A 24,120-nucleotide genomic window follows, 5' to 3' on the forward strand; every position below is an offset into this window, starting at 1 on the left:
TTGTGTCTGTGGAACTGTCGCCCAGTGAGAGTCAGTGCCTGTGGAACTGTACCCCAGTGAGAGTCAGTGTCTGTGGAACTGTATCCCAATGAGAGTCTGTGTCTGTGGAACTGTACCCCAGTGAGAGACAGTGCCTGTGGAACTGTACCTCAGCGAGAGCCTGCGACTGTGGAACTGTACCCCAGTGAGAGTCAGTGTCTGTGGAACTGTACCCCATTGAGAGACAGTGCCTGTGGAACTGTACCCCAGCGAGAGCCTGCGACTGTGGAACTGTACCCCAGTGAGAGTCAGTGCCTGTGGAACTGTACCCCAGCGAGAGCCTGCGACTGTGGAACTGTACCCCAGTGAGAGTCAGTGCCTGTGGAACTGTACCCCAGTGAGAGTCAGTGCCTGTGGAACTGTACCCCAGTGAGAGTCAGTGCCTGTGGAACTGTTCCCCAGTGAGAGTCAGTGTCTGTGGAACTGTACCCCATTGAGAGACAGTGCCTGTGGAACTGTACCCCAGTGAGCGTCAGTGCCTGTGGACCTGTACCCCAATGAGAGTTTGTGTCTGTGGAACTGTACCCCAGTGAGAGACAGTGCCTGTGGAACTGTACCCCAGTGAGAGACAGTGCCTGTGGAACTGTACCCCAGTGAGAGTCAGTGCCTGTGGAACTGCAACCCAGTGAGAGTCAGTGCCTGTGGAACTGTACCCCAGTGAGTGTCAGTGCCTGTGGACCTGTACCCCAATGAGAGTTTGTGTCTGTGGAACTGTACCCCAGTGAGGGACAGGGCCTGTGGACCTGTACCCCAATGAGAGTTTGTGTCTGTGGAACTGTACCCCAGTGAAAGTCAGTGCCTGTGGAACTGTAACCCAGTGAAAGTCAGTGTCTGTGGAACTGTACCGCAGTGAGAGTCAGTCCCTGTGGAACTGTACCCCAGTGAGAGTTTGTGTCTGTGGAACTGTACCCCAGTGAGAGTTTGTGTCTGTGGAACTGTACCCCAGTGAGAGTCAGTGTCCGTGGAACTGTACCCCAGTGAGAGTCAGTGTCTGTGGAACTGTACCCCAGTGAGAGTCAGTGTCTGTGGAACTGTACCCCACTGAGATTCAGCATCTTCTCAGCCCCTGCCTCACCTCATCTGCTGCTGAAACCCTCCTCCATGCCTTTGTTACATCCAGACTTGACTATTCCAATGCTCTCCTGGCCGGCCTTCCATCTTCCACTCTCTGTAAACTTGAGCTCATCTAAAACACTGCTGCCCGTATCCTAACTCGTACCACGTCCCGTTCACCCATCACCTCTGTGTTCGCTGACCCACATTGGCTCCCAGTCCAGCAACGCCTCGATTTTCAAATTCTCATTCTTGTTTTCAAATCTCTCCATGGCCCCACCCCTCCCTATCTCTGTAACCTCCTCCAGCTCTAAAACCCTCCGAGATCTCTGTGCTCCTCCAATCCTGGCCTCTTGTGCATCCTCGATTTTAATCGCTCCACCACTGGCGGCTGTGCCTTCAGCTGTCCAGGTCCTAAGCTCTGGAATTCCCTCCCTAAACCCCCCCGCCTCTCCGCCTCTCTCTCCTCCTTTAAGATGCTCCTTAAAACCTATCTCTTTAACTGAGCTGTGGGTCACCTATCCTAATATCTCCTTATGTGGCCCGGTATCAAATTTTGTCTGTTAACACTCTTGTGAAGCGCCTCGGGACGTTTTACTGCGTTAAAGGCGCTGTATAAAAGCAAGTTGTTGTTCATAATTTCTTCTGACCAAGAGGCAGTGATTTATAAGCAACTGCCAATCTGCAACCTTCCCTCAACAACAGCGCTTGACCTCCAGTTGACCTCAGGATTTCCTATTTGCAGCAATAAGACTTTGAGCCCTAAAGGAGGTGACCTGCCTAAACACAACTGCACCTTAGCAGCAGAATAATACCCGATGCCTTACTCAGAACAAAACTCCCACCCATGTGAAGCGCTCTATCCTCGAACATCATGAGCAATGCCACTGGAGACGTGGCAGTAATATTTAAAATTAAATAGCTCAGCGAACAATTGGACTCTGAAACCCTGTAACTCTCTGGCGGGAGACCAGAGGGAACTCCCTCCCCCCCCACCCCCTCCCCCCACCTTGTCGTGTCTGGTCTTCCGGGAGTTTCCAACATGTTCTGTAAGGGGCGGATCCTCCACCTGCCCCATGTGGGGACGGAGCAAGGGCTGGGACTCCCTGCTCACTGGGACCTGGCGTATCAGGTGGAGGCCGGTACACCCGGTGAGTCGAGGTACACCGGGTGAGTCGAGGTACACCGGGTGAGTCGAGGTACACCCGGTGAGTCGAGGTACACCCGGTGAGTCGAGGTACACCGGGTGAGTCGAGGTACACCCGGTGAGTCGAGGTACACCCAATGAGTCGAGGTACACCGGGTGAGTCGAGGTACACCCGGTGAGTCGAGGTACACCCAATGAGTCGAGGTACACCGGGTGAGTCGAGGTACACCCGGTGAGTCGAGGTACACCCGGTGAGTCGAGGTACACCCAATGAGTCGAGGTACACCCAATGAGTCGAGGTACACCGGGTGAGTCGAGGTACACCCGGTGAGTCGAGGTACACCGGGTGAGTCGAGGTACACCCAGTGAGTCGAGGTACACCCGGTGAGTCGAGGTACACCGGGTGAGTCGAGGTACACCCGGTGAGTCGAGGTACACCCGGTGAGTCGAGGTACACCCAGTGAGTCGAGGTACACCCGGTGAGTCGAGGTACACCCGGTGAGTCAAGGTACACCCGGTGAGTCGAGGTACACCGGGTGAGTCGAGGTACACCCAATGAGTCGAGGTACACCGGGTGAGTCGAGGTACACCCGATGAGTCGAGGTACACCCAATGAGTCGAGGTACACCCAATGAGTCGAGGTACACCGGGTGAGTCGAGGTACACCCGGTGAGTCGAGGTACACCCAATGAGTCGAGGTACACCCAATGAGTCGAGGTACACCGGGTGAGTCGAGGTACACCCGGTGAGTTGAGGTACACCCAATGAGTCGAGGTACACCGGGTGAGTCGAGGTACACCCGGTGAGTCGAGGTACACCCAATGAGTCGAGGTACACCCGGTGAGTCGAGGTACACCCAATGAGTCGCGATACACCCAATGAGTCGAGGTACACCGGGTGAGTCGAGGTACACCCGGTGAGTCGAGGTACACCCAATGAGTCGAGGTACACCCGGTGAGTCGAGGTACACCCAATGAGTCGAGGTACACCCAATGAGTCGAGGTACACCCAATGAGTCGAGGTACACCGGGTGAGTCGAGGTACACCCGGTGAGTCGAGGTACACCCAATGAGTCGAGGTACACCCAATGAGTCGAGGTACACCGGGTGAGTCGAGGTACACCGGGTGAGTCGAGGTACACCCGGTGAGTCGAGGTACACCCAATGAGTCGAGGTACACCGGGTGAGTCGAGGTACACCCGGTGAGTCGAGGTACACCCAATGAGTCGAGGTACACCGGGTGAGTCGAGGTACACCCAATGAGTCGAGGTACACCGGGTGAGTCGAGGTACACCCGGTGAGTCGAGGTACACCCAATGAGTCGAGGTACACCCGGTGAGTCGAGGTACACCCAATGAGTCGAGGTACACCGGGTGAGTCGAGGTACACCCGGTGAGTCGAGGTACACCCAATGAGTCGAGGTACACCCGGTGAGTCGAGGTACACCCAATGAGTCGAGGTACACCCAATGAGTCGAGGTACACCGGGTGAGTCGAGGTACACCCGGTGAGTCGAGGTACACCCGGTGAGTCGAGGTACACCCAATGAGTCGAGGTACACCCGGTGAGTCGAGGTACACCCAATGAGTCGAGGTACACCCGGTGAGTCGAGGTACACCCAATGAGTCGAGGTACACCCGGTGAGTCGAGGTACACCCAATGAGTCGAGGTACACCCGGTGAGTCGAGGTACACCCAGTGAGTCGAGGTACACCCAATGAGTCGAGGTACACCGGGTGAGTCGAGGTACACCCGGTGAGTCGAGGTACACCCAATGAGTCGAGGTACACCCGGTGAGTCGAGGTACACCCAATGAGTCGAGGTACACCCGGTGAGTCGAGGTACACCCAATGAGTCGAGGTACACCCGGTGAGTCGAGGTACACCCAGTGAGTCGAGGTACACCCAATGAGTCGAGGTACACCGGGTGAGTCGAGGTACACCCGGTGAGTCGAGGTACACCCAATGAGTCGAGGTACACCCGGTGAGTCGAGGTACACCCAATGAGTCGAGGTACACCGGGTGAGTCGAGGTACACCCGATGAGTCGAGGTACACCCAATGAGTCGAGGTACACCGGGTGAGTCGAGGTACACCCGATGAGTCGAGGTACACCCAATGAGTCGAGGTACACCCAATGAGTCGAGGTACACCGGGTGAGTCGAGGTACACCCAATGAGTCGAGGTACACCCGGTGAGTCGAGGTACACCCAATGAGTCGAGGTACACCCGGTGAGTCGAGGTACACCCAATGAGTCGAGGTACACCGGGTGAGTCGAGGTACACCCGGTGAGTCGAGGTACACCCGGTGAGTCGAGGTACACCCAATGAGTCGAGGTACACCGGGTGAGTCGAGGTACACCCAATGAGTCGAGGTACACCGGGTGAGTCGAGGTACACCCGGTGAGTCGAGGTACACCCAATGAGTCGAGGTACACCCAATGAGTCGAGGTACACCCAATGAGTCGAGGTACACCCGGTGAGTCGAGGTACACCGGGTGAGTCGAGGTACACCCAATGAGTCGAGGTACACCCGGTGAGTCGAGGTACACCCAATGAGTCGAGGTACACCCAATGAGTCGAGGTACACCCAATGAGTCGAGGTACACCCAATGAGTCGAGGTACACCCGGTGAGTCGAGGTACACCCGGTGAGTCGAGGTACACCGGGTGAGTCGAGGTACACCGGGTGAGTCGAGGTACACCCGGTGAGTCGAAGTACACCGGGTGAGTCGAGGTACACCGGGTGAGTCGAGGTACACCGGCCTCTGGCTGGGTGACAATGGACCCCACTAGTGGACTCCAGGCCTCTTACACAGGAGGGACCGAGAAGGACATGGTTGGGGGCAGGAGGCCTGGGCTACACCCCTCCCCCCCTCCCCCCTCCCCCCGCCCCCCCACCGGTAATGGCGGATGTCGGAGTTTCCGGCCATGTGGGGCAGTTGATGGCAGTGGGGCTCACGGCAGCTCACTGACTTCGCCAACTCTACGCTGGTCAGCACCGGTCGGCCTGATCTCGGCTTGACTGCCAGGATTGCGACCCGCGGAGTTCGGTCCGTGCTGGGCCAGCGGATGTTGAAGGAGACGTGAGAATGTCAAACGTTTACAGAGTTGCTTGGCGGCTGGTGGGCGGCCATTAATACCTCACAATAAACCCCATTAAACCCTTTCGATCTTGTCTTTCAGCTGGACTTTCATATGGTCGTCCTTGGGCACTGCAGCTGTCTCATTCACAACTGGAGCCCTGGCCTTCTGGGCACCCGTGTACCTGCTCCGTGCACAGGCCGCAGACAGTCCCACACTGCATAATGACAGCAGCTCTCAGGACAGGTGAGGCTGGTCACCACTTCTCATTAATCTAACTATAACCGAGAGGGTCTGATAGTGTAGTGGTTATCTTACTGGACCAGTAAACCAGACGCCCAGAACAAAAACCCAACTGGTTCACTAATGTCCTTTAGGGAAGGAAACCTGCCGTCCTTTCCCGGTCTGGCCTACATGTGACTCCAGTCCCTACACCAACATGGTTGACTCTTAACTGCTCTCTGAAGTGGCCTTGCAAGCCCACATCCCAAGAACGAATTTTAAAAGCTGCTGACACTCAGAGCTGGATTTTCTTCTGTTGTAACACTGAAAAATAGTTCGGGGAGGGACCCTGCTGGGAATTTCTCCCCTCCTCTCCTTCAAGCAGGAAGGTCAGTCACCTGGCCCTTGGTCACTTGATTTCCTGGCCCACTGACCTCTGGAACTACCACCTTCTCTGGATTATTAGTCCAGTAGCTTAACCTCTACATTACCGTACCCCAGAGCTTCAGACGGCCCCGTCAGCTCACGCTGAGCCCTTATTTTTAAAAAAGAAATGGAGACACACCTGCTCCTTTTGAAGTTGTCTCCATCTCCTAATGGATCTGCAATATGTCCAGACAATATTATTTGCTCTAGCGAAGGAGAGGAAGATGGAGGCAGGATAAAGATTCATTCTTCAAAATTGGGAAGATGTGTTAGAAATTCAGAGCACCCATTCCCCCTCCTCCCGTCCCCCCCGGCACACAAATGGTGAGGTCCAAGGAGCCCTGGATATTGGGCCTGGGACCCCATTCCATAGAGACAGCACTGAGGGAGGAGGCCCAATCAGGTCAGGGCTGGAAGTTCAGGGTCGGGGGTAAGTGAGGGCCGCAGAGGGTGAGGGCGGGGGGGAATCGGAGGCCGAGGGGGGTGATCGGGGGCCTCGGGGGGTAATCGGGGGTCTCGGGGGGTAATCGGGGGGGTGATCGGGGGTGTCGGGGAGAATTGAGGGAAGTGATTGGTTAGAGGTTAGTGTGCCGCTCATCCTGCCCGCCATTTTGGGCACTCAGGAGTCCGAGTAGCAGCTGAAAAACGGGGCGCTCCACGGCCCAATTTCCAGGCCAGTGCGGGAATCGAGCGTTAGGAATCTGGTGCTGTACAGCACAGAACCCCCGGAGCATTAACTGGCAGGCTGGATGAAATTACGTTTTGTCGGCCTGAGGTGCCGACACTCCCTTGTGTTCGTTGCTCTCTGCAGTTACTGTACTTTCCACTTCTGCTTTGCACAGTTTAATATTCGGAGCCATAACCTGTGTGACAGGATTCGTTGGCATCGGAGCCGGGGCATTGTTTTCGAAACAATTAAAGAAGAAGAATCCTCGAGCTGATCCGCTGATTTGTGCGGCCGGGATGTTGTGCAGCAGTCCCTGCCTCTTCCTCGCTATCCTGCTGGCTAAACGGAGCATTGTAACAGCGTACGTAAGTACTGATCTTACCCTACAGTACTCTGAGTTAGTACTGATCTTACCCTACAGTACTCTGAGTTAGTAGTGATCTTACCCTACAGTACTCTGAGTTAGTACTGACCTTACCCTACAGTACTCTGAGTTAGTACTGACCTTAGCCTACAGTACTCTGAGTTAGTACTGATCTTACCCTACAGTACTCTGAGTTAGTACTGATCTTACCCTACAGTACTCTGAGTTAGTACTGATCTTACCCTACAGTACGCTGAGTTAGTACTGACCTTAGCCTACAGTACTCTGAGTTAGTACTGATCTCACCCTATAGTACTCTGAGTTAGTACTGATCTTACCCCACAGTATTCTGAGATAGTACTGATCTTACCCTACAGTACTCTAAGTTAGGACTGATCTTACCCTACAGTACTCTGAGTTAGTACTGACCTTAGCCTACAGTACTCTGAGTTAGTACTGACCTTAGCCTACAGTGCTCTGAGTTAGTATTGATCTTACCCTACAGTACTCTGAGTTAGTACTGATCTAAGCTTACAGTACTCTGAGTTAGTACTGACCTTAGCCTACAGTACTCTGAGTTAGTACTGATCTTACCCTACAGTACTCTGAGTTAGTACTGATCTTACCCTACAGTACTCTGAGTTAGTACTGATCTTACCCTACAGTATTCTGAGTTAGTACTGATCTTACCCTACAGTATTCTGAGTTAGTACTGATCTTACCCTACAGTACTCTGAGTTAGTACTGATCTTACCCTACAGTATTCTGAGTTAGTACTGACCTTAGCCTACAGTACTCTGAGTTAGTACTGATCTTACCCTACAGTACTCTGAGTTAGTACTGATCTTACCCTACAGTATTCTGAGTTAGTACTGATCTTACCCTACAGTATTCTGAGTTAGTACTGATCTTACCCTACAGTACTCTGAGTTAGTACTGATCTTACCCTACAGTACTCTGAGTTAGTACTGATCTTACCCTACAGTATTCTGAGTTAGTACTGATCTTACCCTACAGTACTCTGAGTTAGTACTGATCTTACCCTACAGTACTCTGAGTTAGTACTGATCTTACCCTACAGTATTCTGAGTTAGTAGTGATCTTACCCTACAGTATTCTGAGTTAGTACTGATCTTACCCTACAGTACTCTGAGTTAGTACTGATCTTACCCTACAGTACTCTGAGTTAGTACTGATCTTACCCTACAATACTCTGAGTTAGTACTGACCTTAGCCTACAGTACTCTGAGTTAGTACTGATCTCACCCTATAGTACTCTGAGTTAGTACTGATCTTACCCCACAGTATTCTGAGATAGTACTGATCTTACCCTACAGTACTCTAAGTTAGGACTGATCTTACCCTACAGTACTCTGAGTTAGTACTGACCTTAGCCTACAGTACTCTGAGTTAGTACTGACCTTAGCCTACAGTGCTCTGAGTTAGTATTGATCTTACCCTACAGTACTCTGAGTTAGTACTGATCTAAGCTTACAGTACTCTGAGTTAGTACTGACCTTAGCCTACAGTACTCTGAGTTAGTACTGATCTTACCCTACAGTACTCTGAGTTAGTAGTGATCTTACCCTACAGTACTCTGAGTTAGTACTGATCTTACCCTACAGTATTCTGAGTTAGTACTGATCTTACCCTACAGTATTCTGAGTTAGTACTGATCTTACCCTACAGTACTCTGAGTTAGTACTGATCTTACCCTACAGTATTCTGAGTTAGTACTGACCTTAGCCTACAGTACTCTGAGTTAGTACTGATCTTACCCTACAGTACTCTGAGTTAGTACTGATCTTACCCTACAGTATTCTGAGTTAGTACTGATCTTACCCTACAGTATTCTGAGTTAGTACTGATCTTACCCTACAGTACTCTGAGTTAGTACTGATCTTACCCTACAGTACTCTGAGTTAGTACTGATCTTACCCTACAGTATTCTGAGTTAGTACTGATCTTACCCTACAGTACTCTGAGTTAGTACTGATCTTACCCTACAGTACTCTGAGTTAGTACTGATCTTACCCTACAGTATTCTGAGTTAGTAGTGATCTTACCCTACAGTATTCTGAGTTAGTACTGATCTTACCCTACAGTATTCTGAGTTAGTACTCATCTTACCCTACAGTACTCTGAGTTAGTACTGATCTTACCCTACAGTACTCTGAGTTAGTACTGATCTTACCCTACAGTACTCTGAGTTAGTACTGATCTTACCCTACAGTACTCTGAGTTAGTACTGATCTTACCCTACAGTATTCTGAGTTAGTACTGATCTTACCCTACAGTACTCTGAGTTAGTACTGATCTTACCCTACAGTATTCTGAGTTAGTACTGACCTTAGCCTACAGTACTCTGAGTTAGTACTGATCTTACCCTACAGTACTCTGAGTTAGTACTGATCTTACCCTACAGTATTCTGAGTTAGTACTGATCTTACCCTACAGTATTCTGAGTTAGTACTGATCTTACCCTACAGTACTCTGAGTTAGTACTGATCTTACCCTACAGTACTCTGAGTTAGTACTGATCTTACCCTACAGTATTCTGAGTTAGTACTGATCTTACCCTACAGTACTCTGAGTTAGTACTGATCTTACCCTACAGTACTCTGAGTTAGTACTGATCTTACCCTACAGTATTCTGAGTTAGTAGTGATCTTACCCTACAGTATTCTGAGTTAGTACTGATCTTACCCTACAGTACTCTGAGTTAGTACTGATCTTACCCTACAGTACTCTGAGTTAGTACTGATCTTACCCTACAATACTCTGAGTTAGTACTGACCTTAGCCTACAGTACTCTGAGTTAGTACTGATCTCACCCTATAGTACTCTGAGTTAGTACTGATCTTACCCCACAGTATTCTGAGATAGTACTGATCTTACCCTACAGTACTCTAAGTTAGGACTGATCTTACCCTACAGTACTCTGAGTTAGTACTGACCTTAGCCTACAGTACTCTGAGTTAGTACTGACCTTAGCCTACAGTGCTCTGAGTTAGTATTGATCTTACCCTACAGTACTCTGAGTTAGTACTGATCTAAGCTTACAGTACTCTGAGTTAGTACTGACCTTAGCCTACAGTACTCTGAGTTAGTACTGATCTTACCCTACAGTACTCTGAGTTAGTAGTGATCTTACCCTACAGTACTCTGAGTTAGTACTGATCTTACCCTACAGTATTCTGAGTTAGTACTGATCTTACCCTACAGTATTCTGAGTTAGTACTGATCTTACCCTACAGTACTCTGAGTTAGTACTGATCTTACCCTACAGTATTCTGAGTTAGTACTGACCTTAGCCTACAGTACTCTGAGTTAGTACTGATCTTACCCTACAGTACTCTGAGTTAGTACTGATCTTACCCTACAGTATTCTGAGTTAGTACTGATCTTACCCTACAGTATTCTGAGTTAGTACTGATCTTACCCTACAGTACTCTGAGTTAGTACTGATCTTACCCTACAGTACTCTGAGTTAGTACTGATCTTACCCTACAGTATTCTGAGTTAGTACTGATCTTACCCTACAGTACTCTGAGTTAGTACTGATCTTACCCTACAGTACTCTGAGTTAGTACTGATCTTACCCTACAGTATTCTGAGTTAGTAGTGATCTTACCCTACAGTATTCTGAGTTAGTACTGATCTTACCCTACAGTATTCTGAGTTAGTACTCATCTTACCCTACAGTACTCTGAGTTAGTACTGATCTTACCCTACAGTACTCTGAGTTAGTACTGATCTTACCCTACAGTACTCTGAGTTAGTACTGATCTTACCCTACAGTATTCTGAGTTAGTACTGATCTTACCCTACAGTACTCTGAGTTAGTAGTGATCTTACCCTACAGTACTCTGAGTTAGTAGTGATCTTACCCTACAGTACTCTGAGTTAGTACTGATCTTACCCTACAGTACTCTGAGTTAGTACTGATCTTACCCTACAGTACACTGAGTTAGTAATGATCTTACCCTATAGTACTATGAGTTAGTACTGATCTTACCCTACAGTACTCTGAGTTAGTACTGATCTTACCCTACAGTACGCTGAGTTAGTACTGATCTTACCCTATAGTACTCTGAGTTAGTAGTGATCTTACTCTACAGTACTCTGAGTTAATACTGATCTTACCCTACAGTACTCTGAGTTAGTACTGATCTTACCCTACAGTACTCTGAGTTAGTACTGATCTTACCCTACATTACACTTTAGAGCCAATGAAATGTACATTCCTTTCTGGTGCAAAAGCACAAAAAGAAAAGTAACCCAACTATGGCTAACAAAAGAAATTAAGGATAGTATTAGATCCAAAAAGGAGTCATATAAAGTTGCCAGAAAAAGTAGCAAGCCTGAGGATTGGGAGCAGTTTAGAATTCAGCAAAAAAGGACAAAGAGATTGATTAAGAGGGGAAAAATAGAGTATGAGAGTAAACTTGCAAGGAACATAAAAGTGGACTGTAAAAGCTTCTACAATATGTATAAAGAAAAAGATTAGTGAAGACAAATGTAGGTCCCTTACAGTCAGAAACGGGAGAATTTATAATGGGGAACAGGGAAACGGCAGAGTAATTAAACAAATACTTTGGTTCTGCCTTCAAGGAAGAGGACACAAATAACTTCCCAGAAATGCTAGGGAACCAAGGGACTAGTGAGAAGGAGGAATTAAAGGAAATTAATATCAGTAAAAAAATAGTGCTGGAGAAATTAATGGGACTGAAAGCCAATAAATCCCCAGGACCTGATAATCTGCATCCCAGAGTACTAAAAGAGGTAGCCATGGAAATAGTGGATGCATTAGTTGTCATCTTCCAAAATTCTATAGATTATGGAACAGTTCCTGCAGATTGGAGTGTGGCAAATGGAACCCCACTATTTAAAAAAGAGAAAACAGGGAACTACAGACCAGTTAGTCTAACATCAGTAGTAGGGAAAATGCTAGAGTCTATTATAAAGGATGTGATAACAAGACATTTAGAAAATATCAACGGGATTAGACAAAGTCAACAGGGATTTCTGAAAGGGAAATCATGTTTAACAAACCTACTGGAGTTTTTTGAGGATGTAACTGGTAGAATAGATAAGGGAGAACCAGTGGATTTGGTTTATTTGGATTTTCAGAAGGCCTTTGATAAATTCCCCCATAAGAGGTTTGTGTGCAAAATTAAAGGACATGGGATTGGTGGTAATATACTAGCATGGATTGAAAACTGGTTAACAGACAGGAAACAGAGAGTAGGAATAAATGGGTCTTTTTCGGGGTGGCAGGCAGTGACTAGTGGGGTACCGCAGGGATCAGTGCTTGGGCACCAGCTATTCACAATATATATCAATGATTTGGATGAGGGAACCAAATGTAATATTTCCAAGTTTGCTGACGACACAAAACTAGGTGGGATTGTGTGTTGTGAGGAGGATGCAAAGAGGCTTCAAGGGGATATAGACAAGTTGAGTGAGTGGGCAAATACATGGCAGATGCAGTATAATGTGGATAAATGTGAAGTTATCCACTTCGGAAGGAAAAACAGAGTATTATTTAAATGGTGATAGATTGGGGAATGTTGATGTACAAAGGGACCTGGGTGTCCTTGTACACCAGTCACTGAAAACAAACATGCAGGTGCAGCAAGCAGTTAGGAAGGCAAATGGTATGTTGGCCTTCATTGCAAGAGGATTTGAATACAGGAGCAAGGATGTCTTACTGCAGTTATACAGGGCCTTGGTGAGACCACACCTGGAGTATTGTGTGCAGTTTTGGTCTCCTTACCTAAGAAAGGATATACTTGCCATAGAGGGAGTGCAGCGAAGGTTCACCAGACTGATTCCTGGGATGGCAGGACTGTCATATGAGGAGAGATTGGGTTGACTCGGCCTGTATTCATTTGAGTTTAGAAGAATGAGAGGGGATCTCATTGAAACATATAAAATTCTGACAGGGCTAGACGGACTGGATGCAGGGAGGATGTTTCCCCTGGCTGGGGGGTCCAGAATGAGGGGTCACAGTCTCAAGATACGGGGCAGGACATTTAGGACTGAGATGAGGAGAAATTTCTTCACTCAGAGGATGGTGAACCTGTGGAATTCTCTACCACAGAAGGCTGTGGAGGCCAAGTCACTGAATATATTTAAGAAGGAGCTAGATAGATTTCTGGACACAAAAGGCATCAAGGGGTATGGGGAGAGAGCGGGAATATGGTATTGAGATAGAGGATCAGCCATGATCATATTGAATGACGGAGCAGGCTCGAAGGGCCGAATGGCCTACTCCTGCTCTTATTTTCAATGTTTCTATGGAGTACTTTTTTTTAAAGGTTTATTCACTGTTGTAATATAGGAAATGCAGCAGCCAATTTTGCACACAGCAAGGTCCCACAAACGTCAATGAAATAAATGACCAGATAATCTGTTTTAGTGATTTGGTTAAGGGATAAATATTGGCCAGGAGACTGGGGAGAACTCAAATAGTGCTGTAAGATCTTCTACGTCCACCTGAAAGGGCTGACGGGGCCTTGGCTTAATGTCTCATCCAAAAGACAGCACCTACCGACAGTGCAGCACTCCCTCAATACTGCACTGAAGTGTCAGCCCAGATTTTATGCTCAAGTCTCTGGAGTGGGACTACGAACCCACAAGCTTCTGACTCAGAGGCAAGGGTGCGACCACTGAGCCACGGCTGACACCTTACTGTTTGAAGAAAAGGGTATGTTGTAGGAAAGATGGAGTGCACCATAACAGCTGGAGCCATGAGCCGAGTGAGACACAGAGGCAGCTTTCATAGACTGGAACGGGACATACCAGCAGGATCCCAGAATCAGCCAGATATCCTGGATTTAGTCAGGTGTATAATTTTACAAAGGCTAAATGCATGGGTATTGAGGGAAGGACTGAAACATAGTGATTGAGAAACTGCTCGTCAGCACCTCGATTGAAAGCACCCGCTGCTGTTTTACGGCAGCTGAATGGCCAGTGAAGGCAGCAGTACATCTTCCAGCCAGGAGATGGCGGCACTATATCAAGAAAAAAACAAACAAATCCACAAGTCCTTGCAGAGAAATACTGTGAGTTAAGTCTGAATTGCAGCAGTAGTTTCATAGAATGAACATTGCATGGTAAAATACTGTGTATAACTGGACATCAGTACATTTCACAGGCCCTGTCAGGAGTTACCTTGTACATTAAAGCTCCTCACACATACCATCTGAACACATACTGGCAAGAATAATTCATCATTTAAAGAGGCAGGTACTTTTAGGGATGAGTACTTCTTGCCATTCATGGGATTTATCTCTAGAATTACCTTTCCCTTTAAATAATTTATCTCAGATCTTCTTAAATTAATTACCTAAGTTCTTATTCTTGTCAGTTCCTACATTGTTGTGTAGTCACTGTTGTAATGTGGAAAATGCGGCAGCCAATTTATGCACAGCAAGCTCCCACAAACACCAATGAGATAAATGACCAGGATAATCTGTTTTTAGTGTTGTTGATTGAGGGGTGAACATTGGCCAGGACACCAGGGAGGACTCCCCTGCTCTTCTTCAAAAAGCACTGTCCCCGTTCCATCCCTCCACACACACACTCCCAGTGATCATGTGCTTTGTAACTCACTTTGTAATAGAAAGTGAGTTAAAGCCAGAGAGTGCGTACAGCGTAGATTCACCAGGTTGATACCAGGGATGAGAAACTACAGTTATGAAGAGAGGAACATAGGAACATAGGAACAGGAGTAGGCCATTCAGCCCCTCGTGCCTGCTCAGCCATTTGATAAGATCATGGCTGATCTCTGATCTAACTCCATATACCTGCCTTTGGCCCATATCCCTTAATACCTTTGGTTGCCAAAAAGCTATCTATCTCATTTAAATTTAGCAATTGAGCTAGTATCAATTGCCGTTTGCAGAAGAGAGTTCCAAAGTTCTACAACCCTTTGTGTGTAGAAATGTTTTCTAATCTCACTCCTGAAAGGTCTGGCTCTAATTTTTAGACTGTGCCCCCTACTCCTAGAATCCCCAACCAGCGGAAATAGTTTCTCTCTATCCACCCTATCTGTTCCCCTTAATATCTTATAAACTTCGATCAGATCACCCCTTAACCTTCGAAACTCCAGAGAATACAACCCCAATTTGTGTAATCTCTCCTCGTAACTTAACCCTTGAAGTCCTGGTATCATTCTAGTAAACCTACGCTGCACTCCCTCCAAGGCCAATATGTCCTTCCGAAGGTGCGGTGCCCAGAACTGCTCACAGTACTCCAGGTGCGGTCTAACCAGGGTTTTGTATAGCTGCAGCATAACTTCTGCCCCCTTGTACTCCAGTCCTCTAGATATAAAGGCCAACATTCCATTTGCCTTCTTGATTATTTTCTACACCTGTTCATGACACTTCAATGATCTATGTGCCTGAACCCCTAAGTCCCTTTGGACATCCACTGTTTTTAACTTTTTACCATTTAGAAAGTACCCTGTTCTATCCTTTTTTGATCCAAAGTGGATAATCTCACATTTGTCTACATTGAATTCCATTTGCCACAATTTTGCCCATTCACCTAATCTATCAATATTGCTTTGTCATTTTATGTTTTCATCTACACTGCTTACAATGCCACCAATCTTTGTGTCATCGGCAAGACTTTCTATGCCTTCATCTGAGTCGTTAATAAATATTGTGAATAATTGAGGCCCCAAGACAGATCCCTGCAGGACTCCACTAGTCACATCCTGCCAATGTGAGTACCTTCCCATTATCCCTACTCTCTGTCGCCTTTCGCTCAGCCAACTTCCTAACCAAGTCCGTACTTTTCCCTCGATTCCATGGGCTTCTATCTTAGCTAACAGTCTCTTATGTGGGATCTTATCAAATGCCTTCTGGAAGTCCATATAAATAAGATCCATTGACATTCCCCTGTCCACTACTTTAGTCACCTCTTCAAAAAATTCAATCAGGTTTGTCAGGCATGACCTACCTTTCACAAATCCATGTTGGCTCTCTCTGATTAACTGAAAATTCTCGAGGTGTTCAGTCACCCTATCCTTAATTATAGACTCCAGCATTTTCCCCACAACTGATGTTAGGCTAACTGGTCTATAATTCCCCGGTTTCCCTCTCTCTCCTTTCTTAAAAAGCGGAGTGACATGTGCAATTTTCCAATCTAGAGGGACAGTTCCTGAATCTAGAGAACTTTGAAAGATTATAGTTAGGGCATCCGCAATGTGCTCACCTGCTTCCTTTAAAACCCTGGGATGGAAACCATCTGGTCCTGGGGATTTGTCACTCTTTAGTGCTATTACTTTCTTCATTACTGTTCCTTTACTTATGTTAATTTTATCGAATCCCTGTCCCCGATTCAATATAAGTTTTCTTGGGATTTCCGGCATGCTATCCTCTTTTTCAACTGTAAATACTGACGCAAAGTAATTATTCAACGTGTCCGCCATTTCCCCATTGTCAATGACAATATCCCCACTTTCAGTTTTTAAGGGGCCAACACTGCTCCTGACCACCCTCTTTTTCCTAATATAACTATAAAAGTTCTTCGTATTGGTTTTGATATCCCTTGCGAGTTTCTTTTCATACTCTCTTTTTGTAGCCCTTACTATCTGTTTTGTGATCCTTTGTTGATCTTTGTATCTTTCCCATTCGCCAGGATCTGTGCCATTTTTTGCCTTTTTGTATCCCCTTTCCTTATGTCTTATACTGTCCCTTACCTCTTTAGTTGTCCATGGCTGTTTTTTTTGGCAAGTAGAGTTCTTGCCCCTCAGGGGTATAAACCGATTCTGTATCACGTTAAATGTTTCTTTAAAAGACTTGAGATTTTGGGACTATTTCCACTGGAAGAGAAATGGCTAAGATGAGCCTTAATAGAGGTTTTTAAATTATGAAGGGTTTTAATGGAGTGAATAGGGAATGGCCATTTCCTCAGGTTGGCGACTCAGTGATGAGGGGTCATCAAATTGAAATTCTCACTGAGAGAGTGAGTGGCCACAGTAATCCTTCCCGCTGAGTTTATGATATAATCTCAATTCCACAGCCCATCATATACATCAGGCCACATACAAGGCCAATATGCCGACTCATATACAACTGGCACAGACAGTGTGTCGTCTCTTTGTGCAATCACCTCCTACAACATGCTTTACTCTACAGGCAGTTTGAGCACTCTGCTGCCCCATGTTTACTGCTGAATCTTTTTATACTAAAGGGTATTCACACAACTGAGCTAGAACCACCTCACAACCCGCAAGATTAGCTTGCAGTGTAACCATTCATCCCCTTTCCCCATCACTTAGAGGCTACATTCGGAAACTGGTGACCATTTTTGCATGTCATTTAGGGACAGCCAATAGCAATTGTTGCCATCGCCTCGGCGACTCCATGGTGACTGCATGTCTTCTCCTTGTCAAGTGCCCGATTGGAGTATAAGATGACAAACTGAGTCAAGTTCTTCTTTTTCCAAAGGTCTTCATCTTCTTCGGCGAGATCTTTCTCGCTTTGAATTGGGCAATTATTGCAGATATTCTCTTGGTGAGTACCAGCCACTAACTCATTGCTGCTCCATCAACCGATTGTAGACGAATAACATTTTTTAAATCCTCAGATTGTTCGGATAAGGTGTCTCTACTTGTGGAGGTGAATGCTTGAGAAGATCTTTCAATTTTGCAAAATCCAAATACTCGTGAGACGAGAATTGTGAAGTTGATTTTCTAATAAATCCAATCGGGAATTCAGGAGGAACTTCTTTACCCAGAGAGTGTTTAGAATGTGGAATGGGCTGCAACAAGGAGTTGTTCAGGCAAATAGCGTAGATGCATTTAAGGGGAAGCTAGATAAGCAGATGAGGGAGAAAGGATAGTGTTAGATGAAGTAGAGAGGGAGGAGGCTCGTGTGGAGCATAAACGCTGGCATAGACCAGTTGAGCCAAATGGCTTGTTTCTGTTCTGTAATTTCGATATAATTCAATGTAACCCCTTAATCTTCTACACTCAAGGGAATACAATGGCCAACTTTTAAATTAACCCAAATCCACCTCAACCTTTTGGTTGAGATTAACCAATTTTGAGACATGGACAGTAAATTGGTGCATGGATTCCTTGTGCCAATCCTGCACCTTTAAGAACACGACTGTCAGCAGCCCAAATAATCCTCCTGCTCATTCTCCCGTGTTGTGGTTTCTGAGCTATTTTATTTGCTGCCTGGACCCAGGCAGGTAATTGTTTTTTTTTGCGGGTTAAGGGGAAGTAAATTCAAAATGTAGTGGAGATATTTCAAATATTCTTGTTTTTCTGTTGACATTTCTGCCACTGGTAGCCAAGCATTGGTAAAATGTTTGGGGCAGAGATCACTCGTACAAAAGGTAGGTACTGCACAGCATTATCAAGGCCAGAGTGATCTCCTGGACTAGTTTCGATTGTGTAAGGGGGTCGGAGAGAAATTACCCAGATTTTTTTCCCTGCAAATTGGCTTGGGTTTTTATCTGGTTTATCGCCTCTCCCAGGAGATCACATGGTTTTGGGTGGGGTGGGAAGTGTATATATATTGTGATGCACAAGACATCACAATTGTGTGGGACAGACTGGATGGGCCAGAGGGTCTTTTCTTGTGCGTCGTTGTTCGTATGTTCGTGAGTCCATGGAAACCAGCTTGGACTTCAGTTGGGTTTAGGCAGCCATGTTTTTTCACACCTGATGACTTGCAAGAGGCCCTGAGTTCACGTGCAAATAAACCGATGTCCGTACAATATTAAAGGCCACGTCAAGCAAGAGGGGCTGCAGATCTCTAGGTAAGAACTAGACCTCGGGAGGAAACTACTCTAAAAAGAGGGAGCGTTGCTCTCAAACGAACAACTGCCCGCGTTGCATTGCACTGTGGGTAAATCTAAGTCAGGGCGGTGGAGCCATTTTGATAGAAGTGTAGTCATCGCAGTAAAAGCCTTCAAAAGTGTTGTCTTTTGCTTTCAAAATACTTACTTCTTGATCTCCGTAAGATTTGTACGCACTGTACCAGACTTGCATTCCATCTCAAACCACCAGCCTCTTTGATCATTGCAATTGATTTCTGTGTTTGTAAACAGGAATTTTTGATGAGCAGTCTTTCATCAGCAGCCCAAACATTAAATGATCACTTCTTCCTCATAGAATCATAGAATCATAGAAGTTACAACATGGAAACAGGCCCTTCGGCCCAACATGTCCATGTCGCCCAGTTTATACCACTAAGCTAGTCCCAATTGCCTGCACTTGGCTCATATCCCTCTATACCCATCTTACCCATGTAACTGTCCAAATGCTTTTTAAAAGACAAAATTGTACCCGCCTCTACTACTGCCTCTGGCAGCTCGTTCCAGACACTCACCACCCTTTGAGTGAAAAAATTGCCCCTCTGGACCCTTTTGTATCTCTCCCCTCTCACCTTAAATCTATGTCCCCTCGTTATAGACTCCCCTACCTTTGGGAAAAGATTTTGACTATCTACCTTATCTATGCCCCTCATTATTTTATAGACTTCTATAAGATCACCCCTAAACCTCCTACTCTCCAGGGAAAAAAGTCCCAGTCTATCTAACCTCTCCCTATAAGTCAAACCATTAAGTCCCGGTAGCATCCTAGTAAATCTTTTTTGCACTCTTTCTAGTTTAATAATATCCTTTCTATAATAGGGTGACTAGAACTGTACACAATATTCCAAGTGTGGCCTTACTAATGTCCTGTACAACTTCAACAAGACATCCCAACTCCTGTATTCAATGTTCTGACCAATGAAACCAAGCATGCCGAATGCCTTCTTCACCACCCTATCCACCTGTAACTCCACTTTCAAGGAGCTATGAACCTGTACTCCTAGATCTCTTTGTTCTATAACTCTCCCCAACGCCCTACCATCATCTCTTGAGTGTTTGGGATTTGGCAAATTGTCTACAAGAAACACTTCAGAAATGGTATTCATTAATGCGGGCTTCAATATATCTCTGGTGCATTTGTAACTCTTCATTCCTGATTTGTCCTTATGGATCCTACATTCATCTCTATGGATCCTCTTTCCCATAGATGGACAAGTGGGCTTCAGCATGTTCTACCACTGAACGTGGAACGGCCCACATGTAGGCCAAGTGAGGTCAATGTTTTAATGGGCAAGATGACACTGGTGCGACTAGAGAAGTTCCCCTCCGAGCAGAGAAAATTAAGGAGAGAATTAATAGAGGTGTTCAAATTACAAAGGTTTTTGATAGACTAAATAAGGAGAAAGTGTTTCCATTTGCAGGAGGATTGGTAACCAGAGGACAAAGATTTAAGATAATTGGCAAAAGAAGAAGAGGGGAGATGAGGAGAAATGATCTGGAATGCGCTGCCTGAAAGGGCGGTGGAAGCAGATTCAGTCGTAACTTTCAATAGGGAATTGGATATGTACTTGAAAAGGAAATATTTTCAGGGCTATGGGGAAAGAGCAGGGGAGTGGGACTAATTCGATAGCTTTTTCAAAGAGCAGGCACAGGCACGATGGGCTGAATTACCTCCTTCTGTGCTGTAAGATTCTATGATTCTATGATTGCTGGAGCCTCTAATGTCCATGTCGAGCCTCCTGCTCAGGAATTTCAGTCCATGGACAGAAAATTCAGGGCAGTGCGCTCGCGATATGTGCAGCCGATGGGAACGGCTTCCTTCTGGTAGGGCAAACTCAGAAAGTCGACCTTGGCGTCAGAAGATACGTTCCTGAACTGGAGGATTGCTCTGTGTCCAACATCATGTAAATGTAGGTATTCAGCCTGGGAGTTGTGAGGCATGAGCTGTAATTCGCGGTTCTGTTTTCCCCCCAGTACGTTGTTATTCCAACTCGCCGCTCGATGGCCGAGGCAGTACAGATAACCATCTGCCACGTTCTCGGAGATGCCAGCAGCTCCTACATCATCGGCGCTGTAAGTACCATCCTGCCTCTCACCCAGGCCTCAGTTCTAGCAGGTACAACATGCAATTCAGTGGCATATGGCTGGTGATGCCATTGATCAGGAGGAAAGAAAGATGCATTTATATAGCGCCTTTCATGACTTCAGGACGTCCCAAAGCCAGGCAGTGCTGCACTGTTGGAGGTGCCGTCTTTCAGATGAGACGTTAGACCAGGCTCCCAGCTGACCTCTCAGGTGGATGTAAAAGAACCCATTCGAAGAAGAGCAGGGGAGTTCTCCCCAGTGTCCTGGCCAATATTTATCCCTCAACCAACATCACTAAAACAGATTATCTGGTCATTATGTCATTACTGTTTGTGAGAGCTTGCTGTGTGCAAATTGGCTGCCGTGTTTCCTACATTACAACAGTGACTACACTTCAAAAGAACTTCATTGGCTGTAAAGCACTTTGGGATGTCCTGAGTTGTGAAAAGCGCTATATAAATGCAAGTTCTTTCTTTTACCCCAGCAATGCTGGATGTCATTAAGGGTGTCGGGGGCGGAATTAAAATGTTAAAGGCCGGTGTTACCCATGCAATCAGTCGTGGTGAGGAAACTGGCCTACTTTGCTTTTAGTACCAGCACAGCTGGCTCTCTTACACTTCGGCAAGACACTGCCGATAACTGCACCCCTCCCCCCCCCCATCTGATACGGGCTCCCCTGTTGCACTGAACATGATGTGTCGTCTGCCTGATATATGCCAATGCCCCTGACCCCAGACAGCCGGACCAGGTCAGGGGCTCTGTGAGTGGGTGGGCAGGAGCCAGTACATTAGTGCAGTTCGCTGGTAGTCAAATCCTGATATAATTGATTTCACCAGCACTGTACTCAATGAAATGCGCTGTCCCTTAAAGGCAGACTCTGTGCAAATGTAAAGTGTTTGCCCCCTTATCCTCCCACAGCTGTGATTTTGAACTGAGCTCTGTAAGCTCCAGCTGTGGTTCAGTCGGTCGCAATCTCACCACCAAGTCAGAAGGTTGTGGGTTCAAGTCCCACTCCAGAGACTTCAGCAAAAATCTAGGCTGATACTCTAGTGCAGTACTGAGGGAGTGTTGCTCTGCCAGAGGTGCTGTCTTTCGGGTGAGATGTTAAATCTCGGCCTCAGGTGCATGTAAAAGATCCCACAATGCTATTTGGAGCAGGGAAGTTCTTTCTGGTGCTCTGGCCAATATTTATCCCTAAAACAGATAACCTGATTACTTATCTTATTGCTGTTTTTGGGACCTTGCTGTGCACAAATTTCCTACAACAGTGACTACACTTCAAAAGTTACTTAATTCAATGTAAAGCTCTTTGGGACGTCCTGAGGTTGAAACAAGTGCTATATAAATGCAAGTCTTTCTTCCAAATCATTTTTAATTTTATACGCCGTACAGGACCTGGAGCAGGGGGTGGAGTTATGGCTCGAATGCTGCTGATCAGCTGTGCACTGGAGGATCACAGTTTCCCCTTCAGTCTGTGCTGAGCTGTTTATCTGCTCCCAATTAGCTTCAGGTGGCCAGGAGGAAATTCCCACTCCTAATGGATTCCGGCTGGAAAGTGGGAGCGTCCGTGGGATAATGCTCAACTCCGATACTCCCCCCACGGTCAAATATCCTGCTGACACAAGCTAAGATTTACCAGATCCAGTATAAGACAAGTCCAAAAGTGAGAAGTTCGTCTATCCACTGAGAATTGACTTGTGCTTGTTGTCGCCAGTGGCACTTCGGAATAATCCGGAGATATAGAAGGTAAAGGCCTTCTCAGCCACCATGTCTTTGGTTGAGTTTGAAGCATGCAGCGCAATTCAGTCGCAGCCTCTCTTGTGAATCGCAGCCTGCACGAGCAGCATTCCTTTGACGGTCGGAGGTGTGTACATCTCCCACTCAGAGTGCAGGCGGCCGCAGAGACCCCCATCTTCTTCCTGTAGGGTGGCGGAATGGCTTTGCCACAACAGTTGGCGATAATTGGTGAATCTGAGCAAAAACGCAAGAAAAGTGGTTGACTGAATATTATGCAAAGAAACATTAGAAACAGGAGGAGGCCATTCTGCCCATCGAGCCTGTTCTGCCATTCAATTAGATCATAACTGATCTGTACCTGATCTCCATTTACCTGCCTTTGCTCCACGTCCCTCGATACCCTTACCCAACAAAAGTCTATCAGTCTTGAAAGCTCCAATTGACCTCCAGCGTCCACAGGCTTTAGGGGGAGAGAGTTCCAGATTTCTACTACCCTTTGTGTGAAAAAGTGCTTCCTGATTTTACTCCTGAACGACCTAATTTTAAGATTGTGTCTTCTTGTTCTTGATTCCCCCACCAGAGGAAATAGTTCCTGCGTATCTACCCTATCAAATCTGTTTAACATTTTAAACACCTCAATTAGATCACCCCTCAATCTTCTAAACTCAAGGGAATACAAGCCAAGTTTTTGCAACCTGTCCTCATAACTTAATGCTTTAATCCCCAGTATCATTCTGGTGAATCTGCACTGCACCCCCTCCAGCACCAATATATCCTTCCTGAGGTGCAGTGCCCAAAATTGAATGCAATACTCCAGATAGGGTCTGACCAAGGCTCTATAGCATAACTTCCACCCCTTTGTATTTCAACCCCCTTGAGAGAAAGGCCAATACTGGCAATATTGACCAAGGAGAATATTGCAGTACTGGAGAGAGAGGATGTCCTGGAGGGGTCAAGGACAGAATCTATTTGGTTAGAGTTAAGAAGTAAAAGAGGTGCCTTTCCACTACTGAGTGTATTCTATAGGCCACCAACTAGTGGGAAGAATATAAAGGAGCAAATTTGCAGGGAAATTGCAGAGAGGTGCAAAAGCTATAGAGTAGTGATAACTGGAGACTTCAGCGATCCTAATATAGACTGGGATAACAATAATAATATAAGGGGCAGAGAGGGGGAGGAATTTTTGAGATGTGTCCAGGATAACTTTCTTAACAAGTACGTTTCTGGCCCTATGGGGAAGGAGGCATTGCTGGATCTGGTTCTGGGGAATGAGGCGGGCCAAGTGGAGCAAGTGTCAGTGGGGGAGCATTTAGGGAGCAGCGATCATAGTATCATAAGGTTTAGAATAGCTATGGAAAAGGACACGGACCACTCGAAAGTGAAAATACTCAATTGGAGGAGGGCAAATTTCAATGGGATGAGAACAGATCTGGCCCGGGTAAATTGGAATCAAAGATT

The 24,120-nt window shown here is 46.5% G+C and overlaps 1 protein-coding gene across 1 annotated transcript in view; it reads left to right on the forward strand.

The window, feature by feature from the left end:
- Positions 1-24,120, forward strand: part of LOC137344792 (protein spinster homolog 1-like) — a 105,412-nt gene that overhangs the window by 36,242 nt on the left and 45,050 nt on the right. Inside the window, exons 7-10 of the mRNA XM_068007948.1 lie at positions 5,420-5,563; positions 6,808-6,997; positions 17,463-17,528; positions 20,815-20,913. Coding sequence (XP_067864049.1) covers positions 5,420-5,563; positions 6,808-6,997; positions 17,463-17,528; positions 20,815-20,913 — 499 coding nt within the window. The remainder of the gene's footprint in view (positions 1-5,419; positions 5,564-6,807; positions 6,998-17,462; positions 17,529-20,814; positions 20,914-24,120) is intronic.

The sequence above is a fragment of the Heptranchias perlo genome, chromosome 28 (genome assembly GCF_035084215.1).
Source record: "Heptranchias perlo isolate sHepPer1 chromosome 28, sHepPer1.hap1, whole genome shotgun sequence".
NCBI classification, from domain to species: Eukaryota; Metazoa; Chordata; class Chondrichthyes; order Hexanchiformes; family Hexanchidae; genus Heptranchias; species Heptranchias perlo.